Genomic DNA, 20761 nt, shown 5'->3' on the forward strand with positions numbered 1-20761 from the left:
TCCTGTCATGTCATGTAGGTATGTCTCCACATCCTGTCATGTCATGTAGGTATGTCTCCACATCCTGTCATGTCTGTAGATGTCTCCACATCATGTCATGTCTGTAGATGTCTCCACATCCTGTCATGTCTGTAGATGTCTCCACATCCTGTCATGTCTGTAGATATGTCTCCACATCCTGTCATGTCTGTAGGTATGTCTCCACATCCTGTCATGTCTGTAGGTATGTCTCCACATCCTGTCATGTCTGTAGGTATGTCTCCACATCCTGTCATGTCTGTAGGTATGTCTCCACATCCTGTCATGTCTGTAGGTATGTCTCCACATCCTGTCATGTCTGTAGGTATGTCTCCACATCCTGTCATGTCTGTAGGTATGTCTCCACATCCTGTCATGTCTGTAGGTATGTCTCCACATCCTGTCATGTCTGTAGGTATGTCTCCACATCCTGTCATGTCTGTAGATATGTCTCCACATCCTGTCATGTCTGTAGATTTGTCTCCACATCCTGTCATGTCTGTAGTTATGTCTCCACATCTTGTCATGTCTGTAGATATGGCTACTTCCAGTCCCAAGTCCATCGCCCACCCTCCCCTTGGTCCTAACCCAGATATGTAAAGTGGAAGCAATACGGCGGAAGGTTTGACACTACACTGCTGATACCTGTCCAGACCCTTAAGACATGTTAACATCAAGGGTTTAGTTATGGCTAACTAGGTATATAGCCAAGGGGAACCGATGAGGATGACAGGGATAGATTCAGACTCCCCACTTTGCATCTATCTGTCCGTCCATCCGTCTGTCCGTCTGTACCTGTTTGTCCGTCCGTCCGTCTGTCTGTACGTCTATCTATCTATCTATCTATCCATCTATCTACGGATGGATGGATGGATGGATGGATGGATTGACAGACTGATGTTGAATGTAAAACAGTCCTTACTTGATGTTCCAGTTGTTCTGAAGGTCTTCCTTCATAGCGTTGGTGACACAAAGGTTATGGATAGAGAATCGCCCAAACAACTGCTCATACCTGCCAGAGACAAGGCAAGGGACAAGAACATGGTTCGTAGACGGGACAGGGGACAAGAACATGGGTCGTAGACGGGGCAGGGGACAATAACATGGGTCGTAGACGGGGCAGGGGACAAGAACATGGGTCGTAGACTGGACAGGGGACAAGAACATGGGTCGTAGACGGGCAGGGGACAGGAACAAGCGTTTCTTGATGGACAGTATTGTAGACATTTTTGCAAATGTATAAAATAAAATAAAACTGAAATATGACATTTACATTAGTGTATAGACCCTTTACTCAGTACTTTGTTGAAGCACCTTTGGCAGCGATTACAGCCTCTGATCTTTTTGGGTATGACGCTACAAGCTTGGCACACCTGTATTTGGGGAGTTTCTCACATTCTTCTCTGCAGATCCTCTCAAACTCTGTCAGGTTGGATGGGGAGCGTTGCTGCACAGCTATTTTCAGGTCTCTCCAGAGATCTTCGATCGGGTTCAAGTCCGGGCTCTGGCTGGGCCACTCAAGGACATTCAGAGACTTGTCCCAAAGCCACTCCTGCATTGTCTTGGCTGTGTACTTAGGATCGTTGTCCTGTTGGAAGGTGACCCTTCGCCCCAGTCTGAGGTCCTAAGCGCTCTGGAGCAGGTTTTCATCAAGGATCTCTTTGTACTTTGCTCCATTCATCTTTCCCTCGATCCTGACTAGTCTCCCAGTCCCTGCCGCTGAAAAACATCCCCACAGCATGATGCTGCCACCACCATTCTTCACCGTAGGGCTGGTGCCAGGTTTCCTCCAGACGTGACGCTTGGCATTCAGGCCAAAGAGTTTAATCTTGGTTTCATCAGACAGGAAATGTTGTTTCTCATGGTCTGAGAGTCTTTAGGTTCCTTTTGGCAAACTCCAAGCAGGCTGTCATGTGCCTTTTACTGAGGAGTGGCTTCCGTCTGGCCTGATTGGTGGAGTGCTGCAGAGATGTTCGTCCTTCTGGAAGGTTCTCGCATCTCCACAGAGGAACTCTGGAGCTCAGAGTGACCATCGGGTTCTTGGTCACCTCCCTGACCAACGCCCTTCTCCCCCGATTGCTCAGTTTGGCCTGGTGGCCAGCTCTAGGAAGGGTCTTGGTGGTTCCAAACTTCTTCCGTTTAAGAATGATGGAGGCCACTGTGTTCTTGGGGATCTTCAATGCTGCAGACATTTTTTGGTACCCTTCCCCAGATCTGTGCTTTGACACAATCCTGTCTCGGAGCTCTACGGACAATTCCTTCAACCTCATGGCTTGGTTTTTGCTCTGACATGCACTGTCAACTGTGGGACCTTATATAGACAGGTGTGTGCCTTTCCAAATCATGTCCAATCAATTTAATTTAGCACAGGTGGACTCCAATCAAGTTGTAGAAACATCTCAAGGATGAATAATGGAAACAGGATGCACCTGAGCTCAATTTCTCATAGCAAAATTGTCTGAATACTTATGTAAATAAGGTATCTGTTTTTATGTTTTATACATTTGAAAAAATTTCAAGAAAACTGTTTTCGCTTTGTCATTATGGGGTATTGTGTGTAGATTGATGAAGAAAATGTTTTATTTCATCCATTTTAGAATAAGGCTGTAATGTAACAACATTTGGAAAAAGGGATGGGGACTGAATACATTCCGAATGCACTGTATATAGGGGACAGGGATCCATTTGGGACTCAGCCATGGTGACGTTACTGACCACTGTGCCAGCCTGACGATGGGGTGGTCCGGGCCGTGTGAGAGGGCCATGATGGTGTAGCCGTAGTTGTGCCAGTCAATGATGAACCTGGTTCCTCTCAGACCACACACCAGCCATGTCACCACTATACCGGGCAGTCCTGGAGGGTTCTGGGGGAGGAGGTCAATAACACACCAGCCATGTCAACACTATACTGGGCAGTCCTGGAGGGTTCTGGGGGAGGAGGTCAATAACACACCAGCCATGTCAACAATATACTGGGCAGTCCTGGAGGGTTCTGGGGGAGGAGGTCAATAACACCAGCCATGTCACCACTATACTGGGCAGTCCTGGAGGGTTCTGGGGGAGGAGGTCAATAACACCAGCAATGTCACCACTATACTGGGCAGTCCTGGAGGGTTCTGGGGGAGGAGGTCAATAACACACCAGCCATGTCAACAATATACTGGGCAGTCCTGGAGGGTTCTGGGGGAGGAGGTCAATAACACCAGCAATGTCACCACTATACTGGGCAGTCCTGGAGGGTTCTGGGGGAGGAGGCAAGTACAACTGAACAGAATAGAATAAGAATAGCAGTATAATACACTGCTCAAAAAAATAAAGGGAACACTTAAACAACACAATGTAACTCCAAGTCAATCACACTTCTGTGAAATCAAACTGTCCACTTAGGAAGCAACACTGATTGACAATACATTTCACATGCTGTTGTGCAAATGGAATAGACAACAGGTGGAAATTATTAGCAAGACACCCCCAATAAAGAAGTGGTTCTGCAGGTGGTGACCACAGACCACTTCTCAGTTCCTATGCTTCCTGGCTGATGTTTTGGTCACTTTTGAATGCTGGCGGTGCTTTCACTCTAGTGGTAGCATGAGACGGAGTCTACAACCCACACAAGTGGCTCAGGTAGTGCAGCTCATCCAGAATGGCACAATAATGCGAGCTGTGGCAAGAAGGTTTGCTGTGTCTGTCAGCGTAGTGTCCAGAGCATGGAGGCGCTACCAGGAGACAGGCCAGTATATCAGGAGACGTGGAGGAGGCCGTAGGAGGGCAACAACCCAGCAGCAGGACCGCTACCTCCGCCTTTGTGCAAGGAGGTGCACTGCCAGAGCCCTGCAAAATGACCTCCAGCAGGCCACAAATGTGCCTGTGTCTACTCAAACGGTCAGAAACAGACTCCATGAGGGTGGTATGAGGGCCCGACGCCCACAGGTGGGGGTTGTGCTTACAGCCCAACACCGTGCAGGACGATTGGCATTTGCCAGAGAACACCAAGATTGGAAAATTCGCCACTGGCGCCCTGTGCTCTTCACAGATGAAAGCAGGTTCACACTGAGCACATGTGACAGACGTGACCGAGTCTGGAGACGCCGTGGAGAACGTTCTGCTGCCTGCAACATCCTCCAGCATGACCGGTTTGGCGGTGGGTCAGTCATGGTGTGGGGTAGCATTTCTTTGGGGGGCCGCACAGCCCTCCATGTGCTCGCCAGAGGTAGCCTGACTGCCATTAGGTACCAAGATGAGATCCTCAGACCCCTTGTGAGACCATATGCTGGTGCGGTTGGCCCTGGGTTCCTCCTAATGCAAGACAATGCTAGACCTCATGTGGCTGGAGTGTGTCAGCAGTTCCTGCAAGAGGAAGGCATTGATGCTATGGACTGGCCCGCCCGTTCTCCAGACCTGAATCCAATTGAGCACATCTGGGACATCATGTCTCGCTCCATCCACCAACGCCACGTTGCACCACAGACTGTCCAGGAGTTGGCGGATGCTTTAGTCCAGGTCTGGGAGGAGATCCCTCAGGAGACCATCCGCCACCTCATCAGGAGCATGCCCAGGCGTTGTAGGGAGGTCATACAGGCACGTGGATGCCACACACACTACTGAGCCTCATTTTGACTTGTTTTAAGGACATTACATCAAAGTTGGATCAGCCTGTGGTGTGGTTTTCCACTTTAATTTTGAGGGTGACTCCAAATCCAGACCTCCATGGGTTGATAAATTTGATTTCCATTGATAATTTTTGTGTGGGATAGAACAGAATAGAACAGAATTTATAGAATAGAATGTCAGGTCAGGTCCTTAATAAACACAATTAAAACCAACATTAAATTCAACCTTTACTAAAGCAAGACACATAAACAGCATCCTACCAGTTGTTTTTTGGGGGGAAATCACAGCAGTATCTGTAGATGTCTCATGTCACATAAACAGCATCCTACCAGTTGTTTTTTGGGGGGAAATCACAGCAGTATCTGTAGATGTCTCATGACACATAAACAGCATCCTACCAGTTGTTTTCGGGGGGAATAACAGCAGTATCTGTAGATGTCTCATGACACATAAACAGCATCCTACCAGTTGTTTTGGGGGGGGAAATCACAGCAGTATCTGTAGATGTCTCATGACACATGACATAACAGGTTATAGAACCGAATAGAACCGAATAAAACAGAATAGAATAAATGAAAGTTCACAGGTTGTTCTGCAAGTTATTCCAGTCAATAAGTAGGAACGTTTACAGCATGTTTATTGTATTGTAGTAGAAATACCTGCATGAGAATATGGGAGTGGACGTCAGTCTTCAACAACACCAGGAGAAGCTGCAGGGACTGGAGAATCACCTTGGTAACATAGCTCACCATCCTAGGACCCACTGGAAACAGACAGACAGATGGATTTTTAGTATGTCTCAGTGCTCTGGTAGTGGCCCTCAGAACCAGACCTGGGCTATATTATGGGATAGACTCAAGACCTAACTACTGTTATACAACGGGTGATTAGTAATTCTCATTGTTAGAGTCTATCCTGCCCATAATATACAGTACCAGTCAAAAGTTTTAGAACACCTACTCATTCCAGCGTTTCTCTTTATTTTTACTATTTTCTACATTGTAGAATAATAGTGAAGACATCAAAACTATGAAATAACACATATGGAATCATGTAGTAACCAAAAAAGTGATAAACAAATCTAAATATATTTGAGATTTGAGATTCTTCAAATAGCCACCCTTTGCCTTGATGACAGCTTTGCACACTCTTGGCATTCTCTCAACCAATTTCATGAGGTAGTCACCTGGAATGCATTTCAATTAACATGTGTGCCTTCTTAAAAAGTTAATTTGTGGAATTTCTTTCTTTCTTAATGCGTTTGAGCCAATCAGTTGTGTTGTGACAAGGTAGGGTGGTATACAGAAGATAACCGGCAGGTAGCTTAGTGGGTAAGAGCGTTGTGCCAGTAACCGAAGGTCGCTGGTTCTAATCCCCGAGCCGACTAGGTGAAATATCTGTCGATGTGCCCTTGAGCAAGGCACTTAACCCTAATTGCTCCTGTAAGTCGCTCTGGATAAGAGCGTCTGCTAAATGACCAAAAAAAAAAAAAAAAAAACCTATTTGGTAAAAGACCAAGTCCATATTATGGCAAGAACAGCTCAAATAAGCAAAGAGAAACGACAGTCCATCATTACTTTAAGACATGAAGGTCAGTCAATACGGAACATTTCAATAACTTTTAAAGTTTCTTCAAGTGCAGTCGCAAAAACCATCAAGTGCTATGAGGAAACTGGCTCTCATGAGGACCGACACAGGAATGGAATACCAATAGTTACCTCTGCTGCAGAGGATAAGGTCATTAGAGTTACCAGCCTCAGAAATTGCAACCCAAATAAATGCTTCACAGAGTTCAAGTAACAGACACATCTCAACATCAACTGTTCAGAGGAGACTGCGTGAATCAGGCCTTCATGGTCAAATTGCTGCAAAGAAACCACTACTAAAGGACATCAATAAGAAGAAGAGACTTGCTTGTGCCAAGAAACACGAGCAATGGACATTAGACTGGTGGAAATGTGTCCTTTGGTCTGGAGTCAAAATTTGAGATTTTTGGTTCCAATCGCCGTGTCTTTGTGAGACGTGTGGGTGAACGGATGATCTCTGCATGTGTGGTTCCCACCGTAAAGCATGGAGGAGGAGGTGTGATGGTGTGGGGGTGCTTTGCTGGTGACACTGTCTGTGATTTATTTAGAATTCAAGGCACACTTAACCAGCATGGCTACCACAGCATTCTGCAGCGATACGCCATCCCATCTGGTTTGGGCTTAGTGGGACTATCATTTGTTTTTCAACAGGACAATGACCCAACACACCTCCAGGCTGTGTAAGGGCTATTTTACCAAGAAGGAGAGTGATGGAGTGCTGCATCAGATGACCTGGCATCCACAATCCCCCGACCTCAACCAAATTGAGATGGTTTGGGATGAGTCGGACCGCAGGGTGAAGGAAAAGCAGCCAACAAGTGCTCGGCATATGTGGGAACTCCTTCAAGACTGTTGGAAAAGCATTCCAGGTGAAGCTGGTTGAGAGAATGCCAAGAGTGTGCAAAGCTGTCATCAAGGCAAATGGTGGCTATTTTAAGAATCTCAAATATAAAATATATTTTAATTTATTTAACACTTTTTTGGTTACTACATGATTCCAAATGTGTTATTTCAAAGTTTTTATGTCTTCACTATTATTCTACAATGTAGAAAATAGTAAAAATAAAGAAAAACCCTTGAATGAGTAGGTGTTCTAAAACTTTTGAACGGTAATGTATATGATAATATTGCATAAATAAACATTTGGTAATATGGCATAAATATATGGTAATATGGCATAAATTAATATACGGTAATGGTAAATGCTGTAAACATAGTCCCAGATCAGTTCCAGTACCTTGGAGTCCTTTAACTTCCGCGATTGGGATGATTGTGATCCTCTCATCTCCAATCACATCCTGATGAGGCTTGGTACCTGACAATAATCACAACATGTTGTCACAGTTGAGAAGAATAGTCAGAAGAGCTAGAGTTGGCAAGAGCACAAACAGATCTGGGACCAGGCCAGCAGGGAATTCAAGGGAATTCGGGACATGGGTGACTAGCTAACGTTAGCTTGGCTCTCTGTGTGTTCGTGCCGTGGGAGGAGGGGTTAGTCGTTGGCAGAGAGCAATGGCTAGCTAGTATGCTAACTATTCTAGCTAACTAACTGGCTGAATAAGTTGACGACGTACTCACTCAAACTGTCAAAACCACCCCAAAACGTTACACAACGTTAGACATGGACACGAATGATCTGCTTGGCGTGTTAACACACTGGTGGTTTGTTGTAACCGAGTATTGGTGCTAAACCGTGTTATTGGAGGCTGGCATGCTAGTTGGCTTTGGCGTCATATGATTCGGTGTACCAAGTTAGCTAGCTGAATAAACTAAGTTAGAGTCTATTCCTAGAAACATTGAACCGCTGTAGTTTACAACAATTATAATTTCTAAAGTGGAAGTTGGGAGAGTTTTATTTGAGTGTTTCAGTGAAACGTAAGTGAGGGAGGCCCCACTCTCTCGCTTTCCCAGATGTTTAGTTCATTTCATTCCGATCTCCTTTGCATTATTGTAGCCTTTCTCTGTAGCCTGTCAACTATGTGTCTGTCTATCCCTGTTCTCTCCTCTCTGCACAGGCCATACAAACACTTCACACCACGTGGCTGTTGCCACTCTAATCTGGTGTTCCCTGCGCGCACGACCCACGTGGAGTTCCAGGTCTCTGGCAGCCTCTGGAACTGCCGTTCTGCAGCCAACAAGGCAGAGTTCATCTCAGCCTATGCTACCCTCCAGTCCCTCGACTTCTTGGCGCTGACGGAAACATGGATTACCACAGAAACCACTGCTCTTTCCTCGTCTAACCATGTGTTCTCGCATACCCGAGAGCATCTGGTCAGCGCAGCGGTGGCACAGGAATCCTCATCTCTCCAAAGTGGACATTCTCTCTTTTTCCCCTGACCCATCTGTCTATCTCCTCATTTGAATTCCATGCTGTCACAGTCATTAGCCCATTCAAGCTTAACATCCTTGTCATTTATTGCCCTCCAGGTTCCCTTGGAGAGTTCATCAATGAGCTTGACGCCTTGATTAGTTCCTTTCCTGAGGATGGCTCACCCCTCACAGTTCTGGGTGACTTTAACCTCCCTATGTCTGCCTTTGACTCATTTCTCTCTGCCTCCTTCTTTCCACTCCTTTCCTCTTTTGACCTCACCCTCCCCCCCCCCCCACTCACTCACAAGGCAGGCAATACGCTTGACCTCATCTTTACTAGATGCTGTTCTTCTACTAATCTCACTGCAACTCCCCTCCAAGTCTCCGACCACTACTTTGTGTCCTTTTCTCTCTCGCTCTCCTCCAACACTACTCACTCTGCCCCTACTCAGATGGTAATGTGCCGTCGCAACCTTCGCTCTCTCTCTCCCGCTACTCTCTCCTCTTCCATCCTATCATCTCTTCCCTCTGCTAAATCCTTCTCCCTCCGATCTCCTAATTCTGCCTCCTCAACCCTCCTCTCCTCCCTTTCTGCATCTTTTGACTCTATGTCCCCTATCCTCCCGGCCGGCTCGGTCCTCCCCTCCTGCTCCGTTGCTTGACGACTCATTGCGAGCTCACAGAAGAGGGCTCCGGGCAGCCGAGCGGAAATGGAGGAAAACTAGACTCCCTGCAGACCTGTCAAATTTTCACTCCCTCCTCTCTACATTCTATTCCTCTGTTTCCGCTGCTAAAGCCACTTTCTACCACTAAATTTCAAGCCTCTGCCTCTAACCCTAGGAAGCTCTTTGCCACCTTCTCCTCCCTGCTGAATCCTCCTCCTCCTCCCTCCTCCCTCTCTGTGGATGACTTCGTCAACCATTTTGAAAAGAAGGTTGACGACATCCGATCCTCATTTATTAAGTCAAATGACACCGCTGGTCCTGCTCACACTGCCCTACCCTATGCTTTGACTTCTTTCTCCCCTCTCTCGCCAGATGAAATCTTGCGACTTGTGACGGCCGGCCGCCCAACAACCTGCCCGCTTGACCCTATCCCCTCCTCTCTTCTCCAGACCATTTCCGGAGACCTTCTCCCTTACCTCACCTCGCTCATCAACTCATCCTTGACTGCTGGCCATGTCCCTTCCGTCTTCAAGAGAGCGAGAGTTGCACCCCTCCTCAAAAAACCTACACTCGATCCCTCCGATGTCAACAACTACAGACCAGTATCCCTTCTTTCTTTTCTCTCCAAAACTCTTGAGCGTGCCGTCTCTAGCCAATTCTCCTGCTATCTCTCTCAGAATGACCTTCTTGATCCAAACCAGTCAGGTTTCAAGACTGGTCATTCAACTGAGACTGCTCTTCTCTGTGTCACGGAGGCTCTCCGCACTGCTAAAGCTAACTCTCTCTCCTCTGCTCTTATCCTTCTAGACCTATCCACTGCCTTTGATACTGTGAACCATCAGATCCTCCTCTCCACCCTCTTCGAGTTGGGCATCTCCGGCGCTGCTCACTCTTGGATTGCGTCCTACCTAACAGGTCGCTCCTACCAGGTGGCGTGGCGAGAATCTGTCTCCGCACCATGTGCTCTCACCACTGGTGTCCCCCAGGGCTCAGTTCTAGGCCCTCTCCTATTCTCTCTATACACCAAGTCACTTGGCTCTGTCATATCCTCACATGGTCTCTCCTATCATTGCTACGCAGACGACACACAATTAATTTTCTCCTTTCCCCCTTCTGATAACCAGGTGGTGAATCGCATCTCTGCATGTCTGGCAGACATATCAGTGTGGATGTCGGATCACCACCTCAAGCTGAACCTCGGCAAGACGGAGCTGCTCTTCCTCCCTGGGAAGGACTGCCCGCTCCATGATCACGCCATCACGGTTGACAACTCCATTGTGTCCTCCTCCCAGAGTGCAAAGAGCCTTGGCGTGACCCTGGCCAACACCCTGTCGTTCTCTGCTAACATCAAAGCGGTGACCCGATCCTGCAGGTTCATGCTCTACAACATTCGCAGAGTACGACCCTACCTTACACAGAAAGCAGCACAGGTCCTAATCCAGGCACTTGTCATCTCCTGTCTGGATTACTGCAACTCGCTGTTGGCTGGGCTCCCTGCCTGTGCCATTAAACCCCTACAACTTATCCAGAACGCCGCAGCCCGTCTGGTGTTCGACCTTCCCAAGTTCTCTCATGTCACCCCGCTCCTCCGCACACTCCACTGGCTTCCAGTTGAGGCTCGCATCTACTACAAGACCATGGTGCTTGCCTACGGAGCTGTGAGGGGAACGGCACCTCCTTACCTTCAGGCTCTGATCAGACTCTACACCCAAACGAGGGCACTACGTTCATCCACCTCTGGCCTGCTAGCTTCCCTACCTCTACAGAAGCACAGTTCCCGCTCAGCCCAGTCAAAGCTATTTGCTGCTCTGGCACCCCAATGGTGGAACAAGCTCCCCCACGACACCAGGACAGCGGAGTCACCTGACCACCTTCCGGAGACACTTGAAACCCTACCTCTTTAAGGAATACCTGGAATAGTATAAAGTAACCCTTCTACCCCCCCTCCCCCACCCCCCCATAAAAAAGAAGAAGAAAAAAGTGGTTGTCCCACTTGCTATCATAAGTTGAATGCACCAATTTGTAAGTCGCTCTGGATAAGAGCGTCTGCTAAATGATGTAAATGTAAATGTAATGAAAGTATAGAGCCATGTTTATTTGTACTTATAAACTGGGTGGTTCTAGCCCTGAATGCTGATTGGCTGACAGCCGTGGGACATCACACCGTATACCACGGGTATGACAAAACGTTTATGTTTACTGCTCTAGGGGGTTTGTGGTATATGGCCAATATACAACAGCTAAGAGCTGTGTCCAGGCACTCTGCGATGCCTCGTGCATGAGAACAGCCCTTAGCCGTGGTATAATGGCCATATACCACACCTCCTCGTGTCTTATTGCTTAAATATAACACAATCGACTGGGATTTAAAGGGCACGTGCACCTTGGGTGTACTCATTAGTCCCAAAGAAAATTCACCTAAAACGAGTCTCTATTGGATCAATTCAGCTACGTCGCTCCCCGTTTTGTTCCGTTTGCTTCCATTTAATAAATGTTTTTCCATAGAATTTTATTTTACATTCTGCGACTAGTGCTGCCTTCAAAACAACTGGGAACTCGAAACTGGGAATCTCCGATTTCCGACTTCAGTGTGTTCAAGACAACTTGGAACTTGTAAAAAAACGACCTCTGACTGGTACAATTCTATTGTTAAATGCAAAGAGGAACAATGTGTACATATTGAAGAAGCTATTACTTAAATACTGGAAATCAAATGATATTCCAACTTTAAGTGAATGGAAGAATCAAATGCTTTATTATTTAAATATTGAAAAAATCTGGCTACAGATAGAAACAACATAACACAATCTGAAGCCATATTGGACAGAGGCTTGCAAGCATTGGAAACAACCAATGGATGAAACCAATGGCTATTGATTATGAGAATAAATAAGAAACAATATAATAAATAAATAAAATATTGAACAAATATGGATAAGTAGTGATAGGGTGGCAACATGTGGGTGTAATTAATGTTTGTCCAGTTTTATGTTTTTTTTTCCTTTACTAATCTTTTTCTGTTTTGACTGTTGTGCAATAAGTCCTTGCCTAGTCATGTCGAGTCTTCTGGATCTATGTATGTCTAAATGTTTAATTTAATTGTAGGAAAATGAAATAAAATCATTAACAAAAAAACAAAACCGTTTTGCAATAGAATCGGCTTAACGAATACGCTCCTGTTTGTTAGAGTGGCTGGACCTGACCACTGGACACAGATTGATACAACAATGTTACAATGTACACGCTTAGCATTAAATGTGCTGTATAGAACCAAAAAGGCTGCTTCAGCTGTCCCCACAGGAGAACCCTTTGAAGAACTGTTTTTTTCCCCAGGTAGAACCCTATTGGGTTCCATGTAGAACCCAAAAGAGTTCTACCTGGAACCAAAAAGAGTTCTACCTGGAACCAAAAAGGGTTCTACCTGGAACCAAATAGGGTTCTCCTATTGGGGACAGTCGAAGAACCTGTTTGAATACCTTTGTTCTAAGAGTGTAGCCTACCTGTGATGATTAATTGTTGTAACTACAGAGATTCTATTAAACTACCGGTACTATGTCATTATATGACTGTACCTACAGAGATTCTATTAAACTACCGGTACTATATGATTATATGACTGTAACCACAGAGATTCTATTAAACTACCGGTACTATGTCATTATATGACTGTAACCACAGATATTCTATTAAACTACGGGTACTATGTAATTATATGACTGTAACTACAGAGATTCTATTAAACTACCGGTACTATGTCATTATATGACTGTAACCACAGAGATTCTATTAAACTACCGGTACTATATAATTATATGACTGTAACCATAGAGATTCTATTAAACTACCGGTACTATGTCATTATATGACTGTAACCACATAGATTCTATTAAACTACGGGTACTATGTAATTATATGACTGTAACTACCGGTACTATGTCATTATATGACCTTAACTACAGAGATTCTATTAAACTACTGGTACTATATAATTATATGACTGTAACTATATGTAGATCTAACCCATAGACATTATCTATCCATTCCCCCTATCTGGTTTCTTGGTGCAGGCAAGGCTATAAATTGGCCAAAATAACTGTCTTGGCTTATATTATGAATGCATGCACCCCTCTACTCTGTCATCAAAATTATGAGATTTATAAAAACATTAATTTGATCCAACACGTCTGATGAGTGTCTACCAAAAGACTCTTGTCCTTGACTCTCTCTCTCTCTCTCTCTCTTTTCTCTTCTTCAAATTCCTTGAAGAAACCATTTCCATATCGACGAAATGCAACTACCACACATTTTATTAGCCTAATTAAATAAAATGTAATTCTCAGCTTCTCAAGCGATCGATCCACGTGATAGCCAGTTTTCGCCAAACAACCGCTCACTCACGCACTTTCCGATTCCCATACCAGTTTGAGGGAAAAGTGCGTCCACTTCCTTCAGATATATGCGCTGCGTCAACCGTTTGGGGTTTAGACTTGTAGTAGCCTATATCAGAACATGGCTAGGTTTGTAGTGGTCCTGTTCTTTGTCCTGGTTTTCTCCGCCACAACTGCGGCGCATGAGGAGGTCATTGATGTGATTCTAGCCAGCCTCGCCAAAAGCGCATCGTTCCTGGAGCAGGAGCACCGCAACATCAACCTAGACGGAGTGGTCGGGTACATCATCCTGCAGGGTGAGTAGTATATTAGCGTCATTAATATCACTGCCAGTAGGATCATTCTATATGGAAAGAAAATAACAGAAAGGCCTGCACACTGTAGCATGCACTGTTTAGCATATATCCTCCCAATTACCGTGACAACGTTTCGATCCACAAGGATCTTCTTCAGGTCCAACGGAATAGACAACCCAAATATCTGAGTAAATACATGTCGAGGAAAAATGTATTATTTTGATGCATGTCTGGACATTAAATTGTAGTCTATCTATGTGGCTGTTGTGTTAGGCTAGTGCTGGCTCAGGAAGTCAGAATGCACCAATTGCCTCCCGTTCCGCTATTGCGGTGTCCCGCATAACAAGGCACAGTTTTTCCAGGCTGTCTGATTGAAATAAAACAGTAGAATATGTGATTTGTCGATATGGAATACAAACCTTTATGGTTTATCAAGGTTTGTTATTGTTCTTGTGTGTGTGTCAACATTGCAGATAGGAGAGGCAAATATGACTTAATAATTTTTAAGAAGCCATTTAGGATTACAAATGTATTTTGAAAACATCTCTTTCCATGTCCTTGTTGTCCGGGCCCCAGCGGAGTTGAAGGAAGCAGTAAGAACTTGGCCTCACACTGACCCTCTGAGCTGGTCTCAGCGCACCGCTACCGTTACCCTGGTCAAGAGGTTGGACCAGAGCCTGGCCAAGGCTGTCACTGAGCTGGAGAAGACTGACCCCAAATACTACAGAGGTAAATAGTACTACACCTCTCTTTCTCTAAATTCAATTCAATTCAATTCATTTCAATTCAAGGGGCTTTATTGGCCTGGGAAACAAATGTTAACATTGCCAAAGCAAGTGAAATGGATAATACACAAAAGTGAACTAAACAATAAAACATTTACAGGAAACATTACACTCACAAAAGTTCCAAAAGAATAAAGACATTTCAAGTGGCATATTATGTCTAAATACAGTGTTGTAACGATGTGCAAATAGTTAAAGTACAAAAGGGAAAATACATAAACATAAATATGGGTTGAATTTACAATGGTGTTTGTTCTTCACTGGTTGCCCTTTTCTTGTGGCAACAGGTCACAAATGTTGCTGCTGTGATGGCACACTGTGGTATTTCACCCAATAGATATGGGAGTTTATCAAAGTTGGATTTGTTTTCAAATTCTTTGTGGATCTCTGTAATCTGAGGGAAGTATGTGTCTCTAATATGGTCATACATTTGGCAGGAGGTTAGGAAGTGCAGCTCAGTTTCCACCTCATTTTGTGGGCAGTGTGCACATAGCCTGTCTTCTCTTGAGAGCCAGGTCTGCCTACGGCGGCCTTTCTCAATAGCAAGGCTATGCTCAATGAGTCTGTACATAGTCAAAGCTTTCCTTCATTTTGCATCAGTCACAGTGGTCAGATATTCTGCCACTGTGTACTCTCTGTTAAGGGCCAAATAGCATTCTAGTTTGCGCTGTTTTTTTGTTAATTATTTCCAATGTGTCAAGTAATTATATTTTTGTTTTCTCATGATTTGGTTGGGTCTATTATTTGTGTTGCTGTCCTGGGGCTCTGTGAGGTCTGTTTGTGTTTGTGAACAGAGCCCCAGGACCAGCTTGCTTAGGGGAGGGACTCTTCTCCAGGTTCATCTCTCTGTAGGTGATGGCTTTGTTATGGAAGGTTTGGGAATCGCTTCCTTTTAAGTGGTTATAGAATTTAACGGCTCTTTTCTGGATTTAGATCATTAGCGGGTATCGGTCTAATTCTGCTCTGCATGCATTATTTGATGTTTTACGTTGCACACTGAGGATATTTTTGCAGAATTCTGCATGCAGTCTCAATTTGGTGTTTGTCCCATTTTGTGAATTCTTGGTTGGTGAGCGGACCCCAGACCTCACAACCATAAAGGGCAATGGATTCTATAACTGATTCAAGTATTTTTTGCCAGATCCTAAATTGGTACAGTGCCTTGGGAAAGTATTCAGACCCTTTGACCTTTTCCACATTTTGTTACGATACAGCCTTATTCTGAAATTGATTAAATATATATTTTTCCTCATCAGTCTACACACAATACCCCATGATGACAAAGCAAAAACAGGTTTTTAGAAATGTTTGCTAATTTATTAAAAATAAAAAACAGAAATATCACATTTACATAAGTATTCAGACCCTTTACTCAGTACTTTGTTGAAGCACCTTTGACAGTGATTACAGCCTCAAGTCTTCTTGGGTATGACGCTACAAGCTTGGCACACCTGTATTTGGGGAGTTTCTCCCATTCTTCTCTGCAGATCCTCTCAAGGTCTGTCAGGTTGGATGGGGAGTGTTGCTGCGCAGCTATTTTCAGGTCTCTCCAGAGATGTTCGATTGGGTTCAAGTCCGGGCTCTGGCTGGGCCACTCAAGGACATTCCGAAGCCACTCCTGCGTTGTCTTGGCTGTGTGCTTAGGGTCGTTGTCCTGTTGGAAAGTGAACCGTCGCCCCAGTCTGAGGTAGTGAGCACTCTGGAGCAGGTTTTCATCAAGGACCTCGCTGTACTTTGCTCAGTTCATCTTTGCCTCGATCCTGACTAGTCTCCCAGTCCCTGCCGCTGAAAAACATCCCCACAGCATGATGCTGCCACCACCATGCTTCACCGTAGGGATGGTGCCAGGTTTCCTCCAGACGTGATGCTTGGAATTCATGCCAAAAAGTTTCATCAGACCAGAGAATGTTGTTTCTCATGGTCAGAGTCTTTAGGTGCCTTTTGGCAAACTCCAAGGGGGCTGTCATGTGCCTTTTACTGAGGAGTAGCTTCCGTCTGGCCACTCTACCATAAAGGCCTGATTGGTGGAGTGCTGCAGAGATGGTTGTCCTTCTGGAAGGTTCTCCCATCTCCACAGAGGAAGTCTAGAGCTCTGTCAGAGTCACCATCGGGTTCATGGTCACCTCCCTGACCAAGGCCCTTCTCCCCCGATTGCTCAGTTTGGCTGGGCAGCCACCTCTAGGAAGAGTCTTGGTGATTCCAAACTTCATCCATTTAAGAATGATGGAGGCCACTGTGTTCTTGGGGATCTTCAATGCTGCAGACATTTTTTGGTACCCTTCCCCAGATCTGTGCTTCGACACAATCCTGTCTCTGAGCTCTACGGACAATTCCTTCAAGGCTTGGTTTGTGCTGTGACATGCACTGTCAACTGTGGGACCTTATATAGACAGGTGTGTGCCTTTCCAAATCATGTCCAATCAATTGAATTTACCACAGGTGGACTCCAATCAAGTTGTAGAAACATCTCAAGGATAATCAATGGAAACAGGATGCACCTGAGATACATTTTTAGTCTTTTAGTCTCAAGGCACTGTATGTCGAATTTTATATTCCTTTTGATGGCATAGAAGGCCCTTCTTGCCTTGTCTCTCAGATCATTCACAGCTTTGTGGAAGTTACCTGTGGCGCTGATATTTAGGCCGAGGTACGTATAGTGTTTTGTGTGCTCTAGGGCAACGGTGTCTAGGTGGAATTTGTATTCATGGTCCTGGCAACTGGACCTTTTTTGGAACACCATTATTTTTGTTTTACTGAGATTTACTGTCAGGGCCCAGGTCTGACAGAATCTGTGCAGAAGATCTAGGTGCTGCTGTAGGCCCTCCTTGGTTGGTGACAGAAGCACCAGATCATCAGCAAACAGTAGACATTTGACTTCAGATTCTAGTAGGGTCTCTCTCTCTCCCGTAGAGTTTGAGCCTCTGTTGACCTGGACCTTCTGGTCGGTACCTCATGAGTGGAGCTCCACAGATCCCTCTCTGGTCTATTCCTCTGTCCGCACCATGGAGTGTTACGATGAGACACAGAGCGACAAGTGTATGACCTTGCTACTGGGAACATGGTAAGCACACACACCACGCTTTTGAGCGGTAATGCCTCACTAAATCTCATGTATTTCAATGTGGTAGTAGGAGTGTCATATAACCCAGAAGGCCTACAGCTTCCGTTGGCCAGTTTGCTAATACATTATTTATATATGTGTGTACGTGCCTGTGTATGTGTGTACGTGCCTGTGTGTGTGTGTGTGTACGTGCCTGTGTGTGTGTGTACGTGCCTGTGTGTGTGTGTACGTGCCTGTGTGTGTGGACGTGCCTGTGTGTGTGTACGTGCCTGATCGTGTGTGCGCGTGCATGCATGTTATATGTGTGTGTGTGATGGTTAGTCAGGAAGAACAACGGGACTCCTTGCATCGTGACCAAGTCGTGTCGTGACACCATGACGAGGTTTGGATGTCCTCACTACTCCCTCTCTCACCAGCTGCTTTACTTCATGGTGGGAGCCAATGTGAGACCACACCCACAACCACACAACTTTCTATGCTCCACTCCTGTCTTCTCCAATTTCCCTCCCTCCCTAATCCCCTCCTCCCTCCCTCCCTCTCTCTCTCTTCCTCCTTCCCTGCCACCCTCTCTCCCTGCCACCCTCCTCCAGAGAGGTTGTTCTGCCATGTTGAAGGGGGACATGCGTACGTCGCGTGCTAACCTAACAGAGAGGCAGTACCAGAGGATATTCTGCTCCAACATGCTGAAGGGAAACATGGACATCATACAGAAGGACTTCACCGGGGAGACCCAGGACCTCTTCAACGAAAACAGTCAGTCTCAAATGACACCCGATTCTGCTTTTAGAAAACAATTCAATCTATAGATGCGCTTTTTAAAAAACCATAACATGTAAAGCCTTTATAAGCTGTAGTGTTTCAAATGAGACCATGGTTTAACTTTCTGTAACTTCCTCCCTGTCCAAAGTAATGCTGTGTGGATTGGCTGGTTTCTCTGACTTCCTCAAAGTTGATTGGCTGCAGCACATTCTGAGGCTGCAGGACCAGGAAGTGGGATGTTTTACACAGCCCCACAGAAGAGTGAAGAGGAGAGAGAGAATGTTGAAGGGTGTGTGTCAAGAATATCCCTGGCATTATGCATGCCCATACGCACGCATACACACAGAGAGAAACATCACATACAGAGAGAGAAACAGCACACACACACACACACACACACACAGACACAGACACAGACAAACAGAAACCAGCTTCAATAAGCTTTTACTGTTCTATCTTCTCCTCCTCCCTCCTCCCTCCAGATGGTTGTGCCAGTCACATAACAGGCGTGTCGGTGAGCGCTCTGGGAGGATACCTCAACTACTACCTGACAGAGCAGGACATCACCAAGAGACCACTCACCTGGATGTGAACCCCTCAAACCCGTAGGGCTCTGGTCAAAAGTAGTGCAGCATGTAGGGCAGTGTTTCTCCAACCTCTCCTGGGGACCACCAGCCGTTCCATGGATTTGATCTATTCCACAGCAGCACCAGTGGTGTAAACTACTTAAGTATTACTTTAAAGTAATACTTTTGGGGGGAATCTATACTTTACTATTTATATTTTTGACAACTTTTACTTTACTACATTCCTAAAGAAAATAATGTACTTTATACTCCATACATTTTCCCTAACACCCAAATGTACTCATTACATTTTGAATGTTTAGCAGGACAGGAAAATGGCCCAATTCACACACTTATCAAGAGAACATCCCTGGTCATCCCTACTGCCTCTGATCTGGCGGACTCACTAAACACAAATGCTTCATTTGTAAATTATGTCTGAGTGTTGGAGTGTGCCCTTGGCTATCCGTAAAAAAAAAAAAAAAACACATTGTGCCGTCTGGTTTTCTTAATATTACTTTTGATACCTAAGTATATTTAAAACCAAATAATGTAAGACTTTTACTCAAGTAGTATTTTACTCAAGTAGTATTTTACTGGGTGATTTTCACTTGAGTGATTTTCTATTAAAGGTATCTTTACTTTTACTGAAGTATAATAATTGGGTACTTTTTCTACCACTGGCTAGCACACCTGATTCAACTTGTCAACTAATCATCAAGCCCTTGACTACTTGAATCAGGTGAGTTAGTTCAGGGCTACAGCAACATTATGTCAGGTCTGGGGGTCCCTGAGAAGTGGTTTAAGAAGCCCTGACGTAGGGAATAGGACCCTTTGGGACGAATCCCAGGGCCACACAGAGCATCAGGGTCTCATTTAGAAAACGTTTGTAGTTCACACTGATTTCTTCATATATTGTGTGTATGATGAAATCCACAGATTCACAATGCAATTTATAAATCTTAAACTTGAAATGAAAATATGCAATTTACATAGATTTTGTATGCCATTTGTTTTGTGATTTATAAATGAAATGTGCTTATTTATTTGTGACCAACACAGCTTTATTAATTTGTGGAGACATTGTATTTAAACAGAATTTCCTCCTATTTTAAGAAATGATAGTATGCAGAAATGAAGTATAACAACTAAGAACATTTGAAAAGTGAGGCCCCTAGGCCTATGTTCATCTGACTGTTGTTGTGACGTGACTTACTTTAATGTATGACTGTTATTTATCGATTCACCTATCTATGTTTAATTGTCACTTGATTAAATTAATCATGTAACAATTAACTCATTAGGAATTTGGGGCAGCACGGAATAAGTTGTTTAACGAGTTACCATCTCCCGAATTAAACTCTTAGAAGATATATGTTATATATCGATAAGTCACTTATTAAATAATTACCTCTTATCAGTCTCATTCTGAACGTCGCATAATCCTTGAACCTGCAAGAACCCTAACCTTATTGATGAATCAGCAATACACAAATTGGCTTAATTATTTATTTACTAACTAACTAAATAATAACACAATACAAACAAACACACACACACAGGTTATTGATTACTAACGTAATACAATGAAAACAGGTCCCTAGTGGACTGGACTAACAATAGCATGAATGCTTGGGTAGTGGAGGAGTCAGAATGGAAGGGAGAGACAGAGATTCAAACTATTGTGGTTACTTTGGAAACTACATTCACAGAAAT

General features: G+C 44.7%; 1 protein-coding gene across 1 annotated transcript; it reads left to right on the top strand.

Moving 5' to 3' along the window:
- Positions 1 to 13407: 13407 nt before the first annotated feature.
- Positions 13408 to 19300, top strand: LOC121570697 (UPF0764 protein C16orf89 homolog). The gene is made up of 7 exons (XM_041882170.2): positions 13408 to 13874; positions 14451 to 14603; positions 17570 to 17720; positions 18046 to 18163; positions 18311 to 18473; positions 18628 to 18768; positions 18962 to 19300. The coding sequence occupies exons 1-7, from the start codon at positions 13700 to 13702 to the stop codon at positions 19069 to 19071; spliced, it is 1011 nt and encodes a 336-aa protein (XP_041738104.1). The 5' UTR covers positions 13408 to 13699; the 3' UTR covers positions 19072 to 19300.
- The last annotated feature ends 1461 nt before the right edge of the window (positions 19301 to 20761 follow it).

This window comes from Coregonus clupeaformis, unplaced genomic scaffold (genome assembly GCF_020615455.1).
Source record: "Coregonus clupeaformis isolate EN_2021a unplaced genomic scaffold, ASM2061545v1 scaf0359, whole genome shotgun sequence".
Classification (NCBI taxonomy): domain Eukaryota; kingdom Metazoa; phylum Chordata; class Actinopteri; order Salmoniformes; family Salmonidae; genus Coregonus; species Coregonus clupeaformis.

What these genes read in the sequence shown, in the direction of transcription:
- LOC121570697 (XM_041882170.2), top strand. Translation starts at nt 13,700, where the DNA reads ATGGCTAGGTTTGTAGTGGTCCTGTTCTTTGTCCTGGTTTTCTCCGCC. An exon ending in TGACCCCAAATACTACAGAG is followed by an intron (nt 14,604 to 17,569) that starts GTAAATAGTACT and finishes TCTCTCCCGTAG; the next exon opens with AGTTTGAGCCTCTGTTGACC. An exon ending in ACCTTGCTACTGGGAACATG is followed by an intron (nt 17,721 to 18,045) that starts GTAAGCACACAC and finishes ATGGTTAGTCAG; the next exon opens with GAAGAACAACGGGACTCCTT.